Here is an 18560-nt window from a genome sequence, read left to right as displayed (position 1 = left end):
TTTTTGGTTCATCCTGATATCATAGAGAGGAATGTTACAAAGTTTACAGTCTAGATTTTCAAGTGGAAAGAGTCTAAAGTAAATCAGAGATAAAGGCGTTGCTATAAGAACCATTTGTTTCATGTGTTCCCCAGATTAATTGAGCTCTGTATCCTTCCATGAAAAAGACTTGCTGAAAATAGGCTATTTCCTATAAACAGAAACAAAGGAAATTGTACAGTTAGATCACCACTATCGCTTTTACTTTTTGAGCTACAGATTTGTCTTCTCTGCTGTGTCACCTCAGCCGTGGTAGGAACCGAAATACAGGCTATTCCAGGGGCGAGGAGGGCTGACAACCTCCTCAAAAGCTGCAGTGCCATTTCAGTCTGGTTGCTAAGGGATGCTCAAGCGTGATGTCGTCGGTCTCTTCCCTTCCAAATGAGCACATTGGTTTGGTCACAACTCCACCCCCACAGTTCACAGCCAAAAGTTTAGGAGGTTGTGTTCACTGTGGACAGCATGAGCCCGTAAGGAACTGTACAACCGTCCCATCTGAAAACTAATTAACTGTTTCTTTTTTCTGGAGGCTGGGGCATCCAAACTGCTCAGTACCTTCCGCTTACTAACAAATGTGAATTGTTTGCAATAGGAAATAAGGGTGTTTGTCACCTGGAGGGTTTGGAAGGCATCAGTGGTGTAAGACGGACATCCTGATCTGGGCCTCATAATCACCTGTAAAAACAGAGAGTAACTCAAGTGAATTCAGAGCCTAACTCTGATTGATTGAGAGTAAAACCGTTGCAACATCAGAACTGTAAGCAGAAAGTTTTATCCATTCAGGTACAAAGAGAAAAGAATGGAATGACATGAAGTATGTGTCTCGGAAGCATTTTTTCAACAAGCTCAAAATCTACTCTGTTATGAAAATAGTAACTCCAAACCCAACTCTTGCATCTACATTGTCCAGCCAAAGTTTGTGAATTTTACAGCAGTATTTCCTTGTCTCTTACCTATACAAGTGTGAATATCCTCAGGCACAAAAAGGGAGACTACCACAAGGAAAATGCATTAAAATATATGCAATGGTCTGTCAAATATAAAGTAAACATATTAAAATAGGAAAAAGATAGTATTTTTCTTGAGGTCCTTTCGAGTGATTATACTGCTAGGTATTACATATAAATCTTAAAAGAGGTTTATGTGTATAGGGTGGGGGAAGCTTAAGGCACGTGTACTTTTCAACAAGTTCTCTCTCAGTTGTACTGTTATTGATAGTCTACTTCTACTTTATATCTAAATCTCTTTAACCATTTGTAAATCAAGCTAATGTAGTTGTCCTAGCTGGGAAGAGTTAAGTCCGCATAAATTATGCACTTCAATAGGACTACTCAACTGAGTAGAGTACATCTTTATTTACAGGATCGGGCTACTGTTACAAATCTTCCCTGAGTATCGGACACCAAACAGTAGGTTTTGGGGCAAAACCTGGGGAGGGAAAATGGAGAGAAGAATTGCAATGAAATTCTTCTTTCCAAAAAAATTAAGAAAATTAAGAGATCTGATGATTTTCGTTAGAATGTAATAGAAGTTAGGCTAATGGGACTAAAAAGACATTAACTAAAGTTATCAAGTGGACTGAAATAGATTATAGATACATGAAACTTTCCTACACACGTTCCCTACAAATATTCCATTGACATATTATTCACTTGGAGTTATCCTGCTGCCTCTCCTTGTGAGATCTTTTCTGGTTTGAGAAGTGACACAGCAGAATATTGTTTCACGCTGCCAAACCCCCTGTTCTTTTTGTGAAATCCTTAAGCTAAGATGCATGTTGGTGTCTCAGAGTCTTTGCATTTATTTTAGACTGAAAAAAAAAGGCAAGAGAATCTGAGGCTGTTGGCTGTTCTATTCAGACACAGAAGAAATATCAATGAATTTGAATTTCATCCCTAAGTGCGCAATGCTCACCACCTTCTGTGTATAAACTCTTATCTCCCATTAATGTAAATAGTGCAGGATTGAGTCAATAGGCATAAGTCTTCTAATGTCTCTTACAGCCACTTCCACATTCATGTTACCTTGCATTCTTGGAAAATATTTCTGTTTAACATGCAGCAGTGTCCTTTAACACCCTCTTTTGAGTATTTTCAAGCCTCAAATAGTTAGACTTCTATCACAGAGGCACTATGTCCATACATAGAGTTATTTCATCTTTGCATTTATTTGTTCCTAAGACTGCAGGTTCTTCAGAAGTGAGCTTTAATTTTACGGTGAGTTAGGGGTCAGATTTTGCCTGCACTTACCTTTCTGACGGCAGGAGCCTTGTGAAACTGAAGTTCATGGATTTTTACAAGATGGAAGCTAATGCAACTAGTTCCAATAAGAAACATAATTCACTCTAAAGACACATCAGCAGCATTATGTTATTTAAACAAATAAAAAAGAATGAGAGAGCTAATGTGTTGGTATGCTCGCTTTTCAAATGATGCTCTCCTAATCAGGACAGCGCTAGAAAAAACTCATGGCACTTCGGTGGGTTTGTGAAGTATGGTTGGTGCCTTATGTCTTGTGTCCTGTCGTATTTCAGAAAGACCAAAAAAGTCTGTAATTGCTGATAGGTTTAACAATTTCTGAGTTTTCTTTTTGTTTTCTGTAGCTTTTGACACTTTCAGACTTGAATAACACTTGTAACACAAGGAGCTAATTCTTAATTCTGTTGTTAAGTAACTGGGAGTTTTGTGAATTAGCGGAGCGTGTTTTCCCTTTTCAACTACCTCATGCTTTGTTCAGCCTAAAGGGACAGAGGCACAGGGTAGATATGCCAGGAGGGCAGCAATTCCCGTGCCCCAGCGCGGTGGCTGACGGCTGTTCAGAGTTTAACCTCGCAGAGCCCGGCCCGGTTCGCGTTTGGGACAGGGATGGGTGTGCACTGCTGGACAACGGCGGTTACGCAGCAGTGACTCCCTTGTCAGCGCATGCTTTGGCATATTTACTGCTCCCCTGTCCCTGCGCTAACGCTGCTCACTGTTCACCAAGATTTTAGCCTTCTGTATATCTCCAGCAATAACTTTTATCTTTTTTATGTATTCCTTCATGTTTGGAGCCTGAGATAGGCTCCCTTCCCCCGCCCCAGCTTGGGACCTGGAGGGAAGCAAAGCCTGGAGGCTGGGGCAGATTTTCCCTGCTGCATGAGGTGGCAGATACTGGCATGTCTGCATTCTCTTCATACCTGCGACCATAAGAAAGCTATGAGGTTTTATAATTTTCAGTCTGAATTCTGCTTTATCAAGTCCTTCATGCCTCGTAAATGCCACAGTTAAAATATATTTGAATAATGTATATTACATGGAAACAATATAAATAAATAAAATACCTATAAAAGATACAAGGAATTATTATAATCTTTGCTTCAGATGAATCAGGGCATTGCTGAGCCAAGTCTCTCTAAGATGTTTTAAAACTGCCTTGGCCTAAAACAACACCTGGAAAAAGTCAGCAAGAATCTCTCCACTGACTCCAAAACTCTTAGGCTCTGTGTACCCCAAAGTTGTGGCATTTAAAAAGAGACTGAAAGTGCCAGTAACTCCTCAAAGACCAAGATTTGGTGGTGGTGGTCCCTGCTTCTCCTGAGGTCCACCCCTCTTTCAGCAAGGGCAACTAAACCGATGTATCTGATGACACTAACTGTGACCTTCTAGTTGTTTGCTCTATTCACATAATTATTTTATTGTAGGTGGTTCTAAATATAGTAACTGGATGATGTAAGCAGGTGTGTTCATGGGAATAGCGTTGTAGATGATAAATGAATTTTGCAAATGAGGATAAATAATGTATCTATAATAAAGGGCATTTCATTAACCTCAGGGGGACAGAGAAAAAATACCCGTGTATTTTAGGGAACCAGGTTTTACAAAAAGCAAAGTGCCAATCTTTGTTTTCCAGACGTAACCAATAAGCTTGTGCATGAAAACTACCGTGTCGTTTATAGAATGAGGTTTCCAAAAAATATTTTAGAAAAGAAAATGGAGCTAGCTAGCTGGTAAAACCATACGTAGAAGCAATTGCGTGCATCAGGTTGTGCTCCCCCGGTCCACACGGCATCATTTGGTCGCTTGTTTCCCCCTGTCCCACTCGGGTCCCTGGCCGCAGCCCCGATGAGGGCACTGGTAAAACTTAATTCGTGCACAGCAGCGTCTGCAGGGTCGTTTTGTAGGTCAGTAGGCGGATATTCAAAGTTCGTCAACTGAGAAAATGTATAACTATATACATACATAAGTATTTAGTACAGTCACTTCTGCAATGATTATTTTTGAAGTGCAGTATAAAGCGCCCCGGGGCACGGCTCCGTTAAAACTTATTCAGAATGCTACGAGTTCAACCCCCAACTCCTGCAAGCGTTTTCCCGGCTGCTTTCACCCCGACAAGCCCTTCCTGAAGACCACTCGCCATCCGACGCCTTTGCGCGGCCCCCGCGGCTGACCGTCCGAGGGAGGGGGGCCGCCGGCTCCCGCTCGGCGCGGGGCTCCCGAGCTCCGTCGCCGGGCTGCGGGCGGCGGCGCGGGGCGGGAGCGGCGGGGCCGGTTCGAAGAGGGCGCCGGCGGCGGCGCGGGTGACGCGGCGGTCACGTGAGCGGCCCCGCTCCCAGGGTTCAGTGGGGGCCTGCTCGCCCCACCCCGCCGCTCTGCCGCCTCGGTGCCGCTCAATAGGGGGAAGGAAAAAAAAAAAAAAAAAAAAAAAGAGGAGGGGGGGAAAAAAAAAAAAAAGAAATGCGGGAGAGAGCAGGAAAAATAAGACGGGGAAAAATCCTCCCGTGAGGGACAGGTTTTGTTCGGGGGGAGAGAGCAAACGGGCTTTTTTTTTTTTTTTTTTTTTCCCTCCCCCCGCTCCCCGTTTGCTGGAGAAGCCGAGAGGATTCAGCCGCCTGGAAACCTCATGTGAAAAAGCAGCAGCAAGGAGAAAAAAAAAAAAAAGAATAAAAAAAGGGGGGGGGCTTGGATTGGACCCCCCCCGCCCCGGTGAGGGAGGAAGGACCCGCGGCGCCCGGCGAGGGACGGGGACCCGACCTCCGCCGAGAGCCGGGGCTGGCGTGACCCCCTCGGCGCTTCAGCCCGTCAGCGCGGGGGGAGAGGCGAAGGAAGAGACGTTTCCCGATCCTCCCCGCCGAGGATTTGGGGAGGTTTCCGCGCCTGGAGCCCGTGCCTTTGGATCTAAAGAGGATTATTTTTTTTTGGGGGGGTGGCACTGAAGCTGGATTTGTTCCTGTGCGTGCGGCGCGGGGGGGGGGGGCATTTCTGTTCCCTCTAGAGGAGCCGGCGGCCCGGCCGGGGAGCGCGGAGATCCCCGCGGATCGCTCCGCATCGGGCCCTGCCGCCACCCCCCTGCGGGGAAAGGTGCGCTGAGGGGATCGGCGCGGGGCTGAGCGGGGGGGCGGGGGAGGAGAAGCAGCTGCAGCTGCCGGGGAGGAGGCCCGGCGGAGCAGCAGCAAAGTCATCGCCATCGGCCCCCCCTTGGCTGGCTCCGGGCTCGGCTCTCTCCATGTCTCTGGCTCTGGGCAGCGGCCGCCACAGCAGCGAGTAGGGGGGGAGGAGGAGGAGGAGGAGGAAGAAGAAGGGAGCCCGGGAGAGTGCCTGCCTCCCTCCCTCCCTCCCTCCCTCCCCCCGGCAGCCCCGGCCGCCTCCCGTCCCCTCGCCCCGCGTCCCCTGCCTCCCCCTCCCCAAGATGGGCTGTTTAGGGAACAGCAAGACGGAGGATCAGCGCAACGAGGAGAAGGCGCAGCGGGAGGCCAACAAGAAGATCGAAAAGCAGCTGCAGAAGGACAAGCAGGTCTATAGGGCCACGCACCGGCTCCTCCTGCTGGGTAAGGGGGCCGCGGGCAGCGCGGCGCCGGGGCAGCGGGCCGGGGGCCGGCGGCCGTCCCTTCCCCGCCGGGGGGAGGGCGGCGGGGCTGCGCACCGGCCCCCTGCCCGGGCACGGGGAGGCCCGAGGGAGAGGTGGGGCCCGGGGGGGGGAGCGGAGCCGCAGGGCCCACCCGTTCCGCGGGGCCGGGGGGCGGCCGGCGAGCCCGCTCCCGCCGGGGCCGCGGGGGTCCGCTATCGCCCGGGGCGGTGGGCCCGGCGGCGCTGAGGAGACCGGTGTGGTCCGGAGGAGCCTGCCGGGCTCCTCGGCCTGGCGGCGGCCGGGAGGTCTCGGGCACCACCCGGGGCGCCGCGGCGCAGGCGGGGGGGGGGGGGCCGGGGGCAGGCCCCGCAGGTACGGGGCTGCGGCTCGGGGCCGCTCTCCGCCCGCGGGGGCAGCGCCCCGCCGCCGGGCCAGAGGGGGGAGGCAGGCCGGGGCGGGGAGCGGGCCTCGGGGCCGGGCGTGAGGAGGTGGCCGGGGATGCCGGGCCGGCCGCCGGCGAGGGGCGCGGGAGCGCCGGGCCCGAGGGGGAACCTGGGAGATAAACAGGGCAGGGCGCTGACAGGGGCCGCGGGCCTGCCGCGGGCGTGCGGAGCGGGGAGCAGCTGCCGCGGGGAAGGCCGGTCACCGCGGCCTGGCGGGAGGCGGCCGGGGCTCGGCCGGCCCCGGGCGCTCCCCTCGCCGGGGGCTGAGGCAGGGGTGCCGAGGAACTGTGCGGCCAGGCCGGGGAGAGGAGGAAGAGGAAGGGAGGAAGTCGGGGAATCGTTTGGGGGAAACGGAGGGAGGATGTCGGTCCCGGAGGGAAGCGCGGCGGCCGGCGCTGGGGATGAGGGAGCTCCGTGCCCGCGGCGGGGGGAGCAGCGCCAGGGCCGGGCTGGGAGCGGGCGGCCCGGCGAGTCTTGGGCACGTCCTCCGGTCCCTCGGCAGGCTCGCTCGGCTTCCTTCTGTCGCACCATTAATTAAGGTATCAGGCGTTTGGAGGGAGGGGAGCGTTTGTAGCTTGGTTTCAGGTATTATTTCAGCGGTTAATTTAGGTTACCTGCATGTGTCATGTTTTTCAGGAGATACGTTTAGAAACGCAGGTTATGGCTTCAAGGAAGGGGAAGGTCCAAAAATCGTTATCGGAGAGAACAAGAAAATGTTTGTCAGACTCATTGTTTGAAAGTATTTTAAAGTAGTGTTTTAAAATAAGATGTAGTTACGAGATCTTGGTCGTTGTGGTCGTGACGAGGGACCGCTTGTGCATGTTATGCAGGGTTTTTAGTGTGGAGCAGAGGCTAGGCCTCAGTGAGCCGACTCAGTTCTGGTGTGAAACAACCACAGTTGGGGAAAAAAAAATTTTTTTTTTTTTTGAAGGTTGTGAATTTGGAAGTGTACTCTTACCGGTAAAATCACTCAAATGCTAATTTGAAGAAAGAGGTTTAACGTAAATGGAGAGTGGCTGGGAGTACAGCAGCACCTGCAGCACTGAGAAGTCTGCCAGGGCTCCAGCAGAAATCTTTTAACAGGATAATTTGGAATTCAGCTTTTGTGGAATGTCTTGGACTTCCAGATTTCGGGCCGAACATTACCTAGAGATACCTAGAAACCATTTGTCATCAGGAGGGTTACTTTCATCAGAGGCAGAATTTCACAAAACAGAAACATGATGGGCTCGCCTGGATTTTTGTTTTGGTTTCTTTAGTTTTGGTGGCTGAAAAATGGTTTAGATACTTGTAAATAAAAATTTGCAGGTGTTTAGCGATGGCTGTAAAGTCATCTGTGTGTATGTTTTCAAGTGATAGTTCAGCTGTTGCAGTTTCTAGCAGTAGCTGTCATGAATTGTGGACAGTATAACACAAACTGGTAAAAAATAAAAAAGCTCACGTCCCTATTATTATGTTACATTTACTTTATAAGACACGTGAAATTAAAACAACAAGTACTTTGGAAATATTCTTAATATTTTCTCACCATGTTCAAATAACAACAAAGAAGAGCTGCTAAATATTCTAACGGGCTTATACTACTCTTTGTAGGCCCCACCACTGTACACACACTTGTCCCTTCTGCCACGAGCAGACTCGCTGAAATTAATGGAACTCTCCTTGGTGGTGAAGTTAAATGTATGCATAATTGTTGGTAAGAATAGGGCCTTAATGAGTAGCCAAATATAGAAATAGACTTATTCAGAAATTTCGATGTAATACAACACCAGTGAGCCAAAATGAAGTATCTGATCCAGAGAACCTGGATATGTCAATACCAAACTGTATGCGTTTATAGCAGGAGCAACAACTGTCTACCCTTTTCATGGCCTAAGTGAAGTAAAGATTTCGGCTCCCAATACTTATAAGATGTGATTTAGAGTTACAGTTGAAATTTTGTTATTAATTGTTCTTACTGGAAATATGACTATAGCATAGACCGCTATTCCTGAATAATTCTTAGTTGTGAAGAGGACCCAATCTCTATTTTAACGCAAGTTACTCATTCTTGATTAGTTCTGCCACCTGTCTTCATTGCATGATGGAGTATGCCTGAAGAGACAAGAGTGTGTATGTTATAAAATAGTGGTTTAGGGGAGAAATGGCACTTGCATAAAAAGTTGTAGGTAAAAACTGCTCTCTAAATGCATACAAAACATCAGGGAGCAAGGAGAGGAAAAAGGAGTAAGGCTCTGGTGCTAAGGTGGCAAAACATGCGAGCAGGTTTTATGGAGAGAAGAGCGGGACTATTAGCAATTCATGAGGGAGAAGGAAAGGAAGGGAGAAAGCAGAGGGGAGTGCATCTGTCAGAAAATGAACTTTGAAATATAACTGCTAAAATACAGTTTTGAACACGAGGCTCAAAATGGAGGCTTGTGCTGTCAGCGTGTACTAGCAGAGACCTGGCATCCTGTAAATACAGACTGTACCTCTGTGCCCATTCTGCCACAGACATACATTTTCTCTTGTTGAGACATAGGCTAATGAGAAGAATAAATGAGTAGCCAGGAGGTGAAAAGGGGAATCTTTCTAAATTTTGCCAGGTTATGATACTACTCTTGCAAAAATATGTTTGCTTTTTATAGAAAGCTACCGATCTGGCAGCATGGAGCAGCTCAATTAAATGCTGCTGTTCGAGTCTTTTTAGCGTGCATGGAAAAACGGGTACTATAGGCAGATGGGTTGCCCTGTGCACTGGAATCCGTGCAGCACAGCAGAAATAGCATACATCTACTTATGGAAACTGAAGTGGAGGGGTTTTTTTTGTACTGCAGGTATATAAGGGAATCGGAGGAGAGCTGTGGGGGGGCTATTTGGAGCATGTAGCCACAAAAGGTGGTCTTTGCGTCTCGTTGCGTATGTGATTGATTTGGAACATGTCGAGAGGGTGGGAGGTTGCTTACAAGACGCAAATTAGAGAAGGAGGTTTCTGTAGCTTTGTGGGTGGAGGCTTAAATGGGGTGCTTTCCTTTTTCAGTCGTGAGTATCCACGTATTTTATTTCTTGTGATTTAACTTACAGTCTTTTGACTGTGTGATGATAACCGCAGGCAAACTTAAAATATTTTAAGGATCTAACAAAAATGCTTCAGTTTAGTGTGGACTTCAGTCAGTCTTTCTCTCCATCAGATTGTAGTGACAAGGCAAGCAGATTTTGACATTCCCTGTTTTGTTCTCTATAAAATGTTGAAGTTGTCCTTTTTCCTTCCAAACCCTGCAATCTGCTTTTATCGTTGACACTGGAAAAATGGACAGTGAAATGATCCAAGATTCAGATCTGACATATGACTTGAACTGGGCATTTATTTTTAGCTACGACTGAAGTTTCCAGTGGCAATTATTTCTTTTTCTTTCACTTTTCAGTCTTGCACTGAGAAAACCAACTTTCTCGATTTTACCCTGAAGAAAAAGTTCTAGTGTGTCCCTTCATCACTCATGCTTCCTTCTGAAATTGATTTACTTTCATTTTCTAGGTGCTGGTGAATCTGGTAAAAGCACAATAGTCAAACAGATGAGGATCTTGCATGTGAATGGATTTAATGCTGAGTAAGTGCATTCGTTTTTTCACTTTACAACCTACTTTATGTCTGTGTGCCACACAGTAGTCATTGCTGTTGTTTTATATCTTGGTCTGTTTTCTTCTTGATACTGTTTCACGGTCTCTAGAATTTGGATGCGTATTTTTAGATGAGATTAATAGACATTAACTTGAAGAAGTCATGCACCAATAATAAGTAAGAGGTAACGGTATAAAATTATTTATATCAAGGTTCAGTATAGCTGATTTGATTAAGTTTTGTGTTTTGTTTGTTTTTGGTTTTGGTTTTTTTTTTTTTTAACTGCTGTTTCTTTCACAACATGGCTGACACTGATTTACCTCTGCTATAGCGCATTGATTCATACTGCTGTAAACATGCCTCCTGTTAGTGTACAAAATAAATGCAGTTTTCTTTATTTAGAGCAAGTAAGGCTTTTGTTTCTGTCTCCTCACACAATGAGATTGTACTATGAATTTTGGGGGTAATAGGTGAGATTTTCTTCTCTTCTGTTGTGTTTGCTTGTCCAGAGGTTTGTGTTAAATTATGTTTCTAAAAGGTTTCCTTGTTCACACTTAAAATCTGTTCAGTTATTTGATAGTTGTGAGGAGGGGAAGGGCATTAGGATAACGAAAATGGAAATCTATTATTTTGTCTGAGAAAGATTTGTGTTTGCTAACTTTTCATCTAACCTTGCTTGGGAGTAGGAAGACATTCTTCTGCATGCTAGTTTACCCTTGCAAATGTCTGTGTATACCAAAACATGCTAAATTAATTCTAATTGATTTAAGGTGTTAGAACAAGCTCTGAAATTTCATGTGTTTAATTTCTTTAGGTTATATTCTTGGTTTTATCTTTCTTGTTTTCAAGCATATTTTTGTATTGGCATTGTCTGGCCTCTAGTAGTATCATCTATTTTGTGAATCCTGCCTTTTTGGGAAGATGAAGCTTTCACTAGTCTTTCAGTAGTTAATTCTTTAGTAAGAATGTGTGAGCTAAAAGTTTAGCCAAGGAGCCTGGACAATAGTTTTTTCTAATGCCCAAATGCTAGTTCAGGATAAGGTACGCAGTCTTTTGGAAGAAAGTTCAAGCTGATTAATAATAAATCACATTCTGTGCTACATGTTTTTAGCACCTCTTTATAGGGAATATTGTCTTTATCCAAGACGACTGTTTTTCATAAGTGTCCAGTCCTGCATCCTGTTACTGCTGAATTGTTTCTGTTACATTGGCTACTCTTGCTACTAAAGACCTCTTAAAAGACTTACGTGACTTGAAAGATTTGCATAAGTTGACTTTGACGTAGCACCTCTCAACATTAGGTGCTAAGTAAAAAGTTCATCAATGAAAGTGGAAGTCAAGGATCCCTGGCACCTTTAAAAGTATCAATCCATTTAACCAAGACAGTTCTAAGTTTTCTAAGGATGCAGATGCTATTAAAGAGATGCTGCTGCTGTGTAATGAATGGTGTGTTACGTGGGTAGATAACCTTCTCAACTCTGCAAGCTGCATACCCGAATTTGTGAGAAACTGGGAGCCCAGAGACCCATTATACAAAGCCTGCAGATCTGGAGAGGGACTGGGACACACTCTGGGATTTGCAACAGCGGTGCGTTCCTCGAGGATCTCACTTCTGTGTTGTAGGTTGGGGCTGAGCTGAGCATGCAGCTGGACTCCAGGGCGACATGGCAAGAGTTGGCCTCAGGAGCCTCTGCTGCCTTCTCATAACAAGGGATTGGGATTACCTAGCAGCCCTATGCCAGCACAGCCGTGCTGCCAGTCACATAGTGTACCCCAGCGTGGGAGCCACACCTGAATTGCTGGGAGCTGCATGCAGCTCAGGAGCCATAGGTTGTCTGCCCCACAGCGTATTGTCTTGCAATCAGTCCTTTGTGCTTGTCCTTTTGTGGGTGGTATGTACTGGAACATTCAGGTCCATAAAAATCAAATTAAAAAGTGGTATATGTAAAATGTAGAGGAAATAAGTTATAATGCATCTAGGTTTAGGTTTTTGTTGCCAAAAATAATCAGTAGATCATAACATACGCTTTACATGGAGGAGAAGGCTCTTTTTCAGTGTTTTGAGGTTCTTGCAAGTTACACATTAGTCCTTAAGTAACTTGTATTTTTTTTAAAGTAACTTACTGCTCCCTACGTTGTCCTGCTTTCCCTGCGATCCTTTTTGCCCAATTCATTCCCTTTCTGCCCTACTTACCTTGTGGAAAAATCTTGTGGGCTTCAGCTAATGAGAGACACAGCATGGAGTTCTTTTTGAAAGAGTAGGAAAAGTAAAGCGTTACTTCTCTTAATGTTCTTATCAGTCATTCTAGAACATAAACTTGTTTGCATACACCACCACGGTTGATGGATGAGTAACAGCAGAGAGGCTGTGAAAACTGTAGTATGCTGGAGATTAAGAGACATTTTTTAATGTTACTGTCCATGTATATAACTGTAGTTTTGAATTATTTCTGTTGATGCAGCTTATTCATGTGGCTTGAATGAAATCCAGTTTAAAGTCCTGTCTAAAACTTGTTTGCCTTTGAATTGGTTGTCCTGTGATAACTGATGTTTGAGGCAGAAAGAGGATACCTGTTACGAAAGGTGTCTAACGTGCTATGAACAAGGGAATCAGAAGTTTTTATTTAGCTTTACTCAAATACTCTCCTTAATTTCTGGTGACTAAACAGGATATCCAGTGCTAAATGTACTAGCTTCCTTCAGTGAGTATGGCGATTTTTCATGTGTTTTGTTTTTAGGATTCTGCCCCTAAACAGATGAAGGGACAGTTGTCGTGTATTTAGGTGAATTGGCCTCATGTAGAGATGTAGCATTTAACAAGGCGAAGTCTATGTAGTTCTACAAAACTAGAAGAATTTCCTCTGAGACTCCAATCCTTGATTGCTTTAGCTAATTAATTATTTGAGGAGCTGCATGGAATCAAGTGTTCCAGGTAATTAATATGCTTAATAGTTAACAATGCTAAGGTGAATTTGAAGGTGGTTAAAGTTCTAGCCATGTTAACTACAGTAAAGACCGTTGAAAATTTTTTCAATGTTCTTTTTATAATCTGTAGTTGAGTTAGAGACAGAAATATACTGGGTTTTTGTTCCTGTTGTGAAGGTGGCATGTGGGAAGTAATAGCGCTGTGGCATTGGTAAGCCAAGTAGAATATTGGAGAAGCAAGGCATGGTCTACAGCACAGGTTTTTCTGGATGGAGTTTTTGGAAGGGCTTAGCCTGCTTCCAGCTCTTGCAGGATGGCTTCAGTTGGCCACGCTACCAACTGACGTCTTCCTACAGCAATTTCATAAGTAATGGGAGTGTGCCTTCCCCACAGTATTCTTCCAGTGTGCCTCATCTTTAATGTGGAAGAGCTGCATTTTAAGCATACGAAGAGTCCATATTAACCAAATTTTCTACTCTTTGCATACTACCAACAACAGAGCCCCTTGTGATGTAGAAAGGGTTTAAATTTGGCTTGTAATAGCAGGAAGCCTGTGACTTCCCTTCCTTTCCTTCCCTCCCTCTTCAACACTTCAGCTGTCTTTTCATGAGGCTGTTCCAGAGGAGTAGGTCTCTGCTGTTGCATACTGTATTTTGTGAGCATCCACTGATACGTGGAGCTGAAACCTTTTCTTTTTGACTGTGCAGAACTTTGGATGCCGATCTTTATGAATCAGAAAGGATTGAAAATGGGAAAGGGAGGACAGGAGGAGTAAGGAATATAGTTGGAAGAGTTAATGTAAATGTATAGTTCAGGTTGAAGAGGAAAAAAAAAAAATCACTCTCTTCTGTGTTATCTTGGGGCTGGGGTTCTGTGCTTCTAATATGATGGCCTTTCACTGATATTTTTTTTTTTTTTTAAGTCATCTTTCCCCTCTGTAATCACTCTGGGTTTGGCTGACAGGCTCTAAGGAGAGGGTCATTGTCATGCACGATTTTAGAAAGTGGGAAATTGGCAAGGGTGATAGACAATTTTGAAGTGTCATGGGAAAAACTGAGACAAGCAGAAATATTTAGATAGAAATAAATTGTTGAAATGTGACTTACGAAATCCACTACAAAGATTGACAAATACGGGGAGTGTGCCTTTGTGATTAGTAACTTTGGATAGTGTTTATGATTCGGGAAGCCTTGAGGTTATAGGGAATTTCAGATAGCGCTTCTCAGCCTCAGTTTCCCAAATGATGTTGTACAGTGATGACTTTATTTCTTAAACTGGTGTGTTGAAGTGTTGAATAGGAGTCTGTGTATTTATCAGATCTGCTAATGATGATGGCAGAAGCAGAACTGAATAGCTTTATTTAGATGACAAATATATTTGCATTTCTCTTGTACTTTTCAAAATTATTTTGTCTGAGTGGGAAAGTTAAGAAAGTCAAGTTGTCCTCTTAAAGGTTCGGAACTTTTTTCTCACCTAGATTTAGTAGTTTGTGAGGAAGGAAAAGTAGTCATTGATGCTTTCTAATCTTTTCTTCATACGTCTCGTCCACCAGAAGTTGAACTGCAGTACCACCATTATTTCACATAAACCAGTAAATTATGTTATCTAGTCACATGGATCAGTGTCAGTCTCTTTTGTGACTGAAATGACTTCTGTCTCAGTAACTTTACTCTTCTGCTGTTTGATACTGTGTTTTGTTTTCTAACTTTGGTCTTTTTATGTGTGTGGTTTTATGGAAGGGAAGTTAATGTTATGAGTGTAGTATTTATAACTAAGTCCTTTAAAATAATGAATTCCCTCCTAATGGCTAATACTAGTTTGTATACACAAATGTTATTGCTCTGTTCTTACAGTTCCTTTAGATTTGTGTACCAATACCATGTTTTTAGAATGGTCACATCAGTTCCTTGCCAAGAAACAAACTGACTTTATTGTATTTTACTGTACTGGCAAAAAAAATACTTTTTTCCTGGTGTTTGAGTAACATTGACAGTTGGAGGGGGGGAGAGGCTTGGTGTGTATGATTTCCCTCCCCACCTCTTCTTTCCTTCTTTCTTTGCATCACAGTGTGTATCAGGAGGCTTCTGCAGATTTGAGGCAGAGAGCTTTTTTCTTTTTCTTTTTTTTTTTTTCTTTTTTCCTCAGTTCCTGTTCCAGGACACAGACGAGGTGTTACTGTGCTGGAAAATTTGTGTGTACGTGTCTGTTCAAGACTATGAAAAGCTCCATTCCAGCTGAACAACTAGTTATGGGTTTTGATCAAAATTTGTGCCGTAGAACATAAAGTGAAGGTGTGGGCGGAGAGGGCAGCAGGATATGTGATTCAGTCTAAGTCTTGTCCTAAGAGCTGATACAGTTGTGTAATTGAGTTTTGTCAAAAGACAAGAATATACCAACAGCAAATAAATACTATGATTAAGAACTGAATACTGCATGTAGCTTGTAAAAGTTTATGCAAAATGTTTATGTAAGTTAAATAGAACTTCCATCAACTTGAAAGAAATGGGAGGTGGTATCTGGTGACGTTAACAACCTAAGCAAACAAGAAATTCCGTAATTGTTAGGATGTTTAATGTTGTGTTTACGTGCTTGAAATTATCTTTTCTTTGGAAATACTTTTATTTGTGCAAAGGGGAAATTTCCATTCTGTGAAAAAGTAAACCTGAACTCAACGAAGCAGCATTAATATTTCGTTATGTTAAAAAGAAAAAAGGGAAAAAAAAAAATCCAATTTTTGGGTTTTTCAAGTTCCTTGTGGTATCTTGCCCTAAGATATGAGGCATTCTGCGTTAGGAACATGTGCAAATGTTTTGCATTTAAATCTACTACTCAGGTGTGATTTTAAATAGTGTAAGATGAGTTTTCAGAAAATTCTGATAGTTTGCCAAATAAGGCCCAGTGTAGGTATTATAAAGAGTATTAACATACTGTGATGCTGAATATTCTAGTAGTCAACGGAATAACTCCTTTACCTTGCTCAGAGGCATTCTGAAATCAAGCCATTAAAATATTTCTATGTGCAAGTGAGGTGGTTTTTCTTTCAGGGTGCAAAATGATGTTTTAGGTTTCTGAAAGTATTACAGGAAGGCAACGCATAAAGGAATCGAAAAGTTGAAAAAGCTGGTTAGTTCTGTCTGTTTTTAGATGCTCGTGGTAGGCTCAGGCTAACCATGAAGTGGAGAGATGACAACACAGCATTGAAAGAAAGCACAGACTTTCATTTTTACATTATGCTTTATTTTCAACTGCCTGTTTTGTGTGTTTGCTTTTTCAAGAAACTCTTACTTAAGTAAAAGAAGGAAAGTGAGAATTGAACATAAAAATTTCTTTTATTTTTATAATTGCATGGGAAACAAGGTGTTGCTCATAGCAGAGCATGCATCTTCTCTGCATTTACTGGTTGGTGGGAAATGTTGAATTCTCTTAGCAAAGCAGTATTTAAACTACCAGTTCTTTGTTGTTGCACCTTGAGAGCTCTCTGTCCTCTGAATTAGTGTTCCTGGCCTTGCAACTTGACATTTGTGCTTTCAGTTAAGTATTTCAGTTTTCTGATTTAAAAAAAACAACAACAAAACCCCTCAGTAGTAAACTTGTCCCTTTATCTAAATTTGCGTATGTTGCAGACATGATTTGGCATGTAAAGGGACTGACCAAAAATACGGCCGTAGTTTTATTTGTTTTGGGGTTTAAATTTCACAAAAGAGCTTGGAGGGCAATAACTATGAATAGTGGAATAAGCATGAGTGATGTAATCTGAGAAGCAAAAGAGAGAGGCAGAGGAGAGCTTAAGACTTAACTATGTGGAAAACATTGTGAATGGGTCTGGGAGGATTCTGACTTTTGATGGTAGATGTGGGATTTTACCCATTAGTTTTGGTAAAAACAAACAAATGAAAATAAACCCGGTTTTACAAAATTTGCAAGTTTCCTTTTACCTTCTCAAAACAGAAAATAAACTGTTCTGTGAGTATCCGAGCTAATGAAGTCTGATTTGTGTAACTTTTTCTGTGTCTCCCAAATCTTTTCTGCAACAGTCCCTCCCAGTCCCCGGCAGCATCTGCAGTTCCTCCCCACGGGACCTGTAGCTTTCCAGGTATCTCCTGTTTCCTCCAGCCAATTCAGTCCTCATTCTAGTCCATGGCCCTGATGTTCCCTGCAACACTGACCCCTAAATACTCCTGGATCGTCCTGTCCTTTATCTTCCTTTTTTTGGCTTTTCCTGCGACCTGGACAAAGTCATCACATGCTGTGGCTGGTGTAGGTCTACGTGAACGCTTCCTGCTTTTCCTCATTGGAGCATTAATTTTGGTCTCTCTTGTACTCAGCCTCTGATTTTCATTTCTGGAAATTAATCTCTGCAACAGCAACCCTCCTCCAAGTTTGGTTGAAGTGGACAACAGTATCTGAGAGAGAGTGAGACTGAGGGAAAACAGCTAAAAAAAGTCCTACTCTTCCTCAATTCACTCCGCATATTTTTTGAAATATTTTTACTCTGCACGTTCATGAGTTAAAGTGGAAGTGGTGCGTTTTTCTCTGTTTTCTTATCTTAAGCAAACATCTACTAGTATAAGCCAATGTATCATATTCTATTTAACTTGTTATTTAATAAATCACAAACTATATTAAATACCCGCAAAAAACTTTAGATAACTTCAAAAATATAACTCTGTATGGAGAATAGCTATATTCCACACTTCAGTGTCCTTTCTGAAAAAAATTCAGTGTATTAGATTTTCCCCAATTCGTCTCAAGAATCAGACCTGCAGCATGATTACCTTTTCTCTAGCCAGTGTTACAGAATCAGTACTATGTGAAGAATTTTCTTCTATAGTATCTCACTGGACGACTTCTTGTCCCGTATATTTTGGATGGGAAGACTGGGCAGTACTCTAATTTTCCCAGTAAAAAATGGTTTTACTAATTTATCCAGACGGATGCTTGAATTACTTTATATATGAACAGAATACTTTTTATCATCTTAAGCTCATGGAAGGTTACCTTTTTGGTATTAAAACTATACCTTCACATTATTGCAGTCCCTGAAGATTCCCCTTACTTCATTACATAGCTACATTTTATCTGTTACCAGTCATTCCAGCTGGGGAAATTTTTTCAGTTTCATTGTGTTAAAACCTAGTGTGTTTGTCCCATAAGATAAAATTTATTATTAATAAATGCTGTGCCTTTCTCAGCTCCTTCTAGCAATCTAGATAGGAGTGTTATTTCTTGTTCCTGTTTCTTAGGTTGCTGGGCTTCCCGTGTTGTTATGGTCTCTGTGGGATAGGTTCAGTGAGAGCAAAGATGTGTCCTGTTGTTTCTCTTCTGTTGGGCTGGGGGAGCAGGTTTGTGGGGTTCTGAGGGATTTTTTTTTAAAAATGAAAAACACTACTCTTGTTCCAGTTCTGTAAGCATCCTTCCTGAGTGTCTCCTAGATCAAGGCAGGCATAGCTAATACTTTCAAGTATAATCCAGCAGGCAAATTTCTCTCTGTCTTTATTTTTAGATATATCATGCATTTGTATATTAGGGTTGCCCAAGTCCCATCTCTGATGAAGAGCTGAGATACAGAAATTGTTCAGCTTAATCTTAGTCATTCAAAGCTCTGAAGTTGAAATGAAGGAATTTCCACTGATGAGGGTTTTTTTTTTTTTTTAAATGTAACTTGAATCTTGATGTCAAAAATAATACACCCTCCATTTACTTTGACAGTTGAATCTTGAGTTCCTAATAAA

The 18560-nt window shown here is 43.4% G+C and overlaps 1 protein-coding gene across 2 annotated transcripts in view; it reads left to right on the top strand.

The window, feature by feature from the left end:
* GNAS (GNAS complex locus) overlaps positions 1 to 18560 on the top strand; it is a gene marked incomplete at its 5' end in the record, with an annotated part of 161360 nt that overhangs the window by 53418 nt on the left and 89382 nt on the right. Inside the window, 2 exons of one of the 2 annotated variants that reach the window (XM_082325562.1) lie at positions 4654 to 5842; positions 9820 to 9892. In XM_082325562.1, the coding sequence (XP_082181688.1) occupies positions 5704 to 5842; positions 9820 to 9892 (212 nt within the window). Of the gene's footprint in view, positions 1 to 4653; positions 5843 to 9819; positions 9893 to 18560 lie in introns of those variants that run through there. The other variant, XM_082325561.1, reaches the window with a different exon arrangement.

This window comes from Platalea leucorodia (genome assembly GCF_965183815.1).
Source record: "Platalea leucorodia genome assembly, chromosome: 13".
In the NCBI taxonomy this organism is placed as follows: domain Eukaryota; kingdom Metazoa; phylum Chordata; class Aves; order Pelecaniformes; family Threskiornithidae; genus Platalea; species Platalea leucorodia.
The sequence above is the reverse complement of the archived record's forward strand: the minus strand, read 5'-3'. Positions and strand labels throughout refer to the sequence as shown.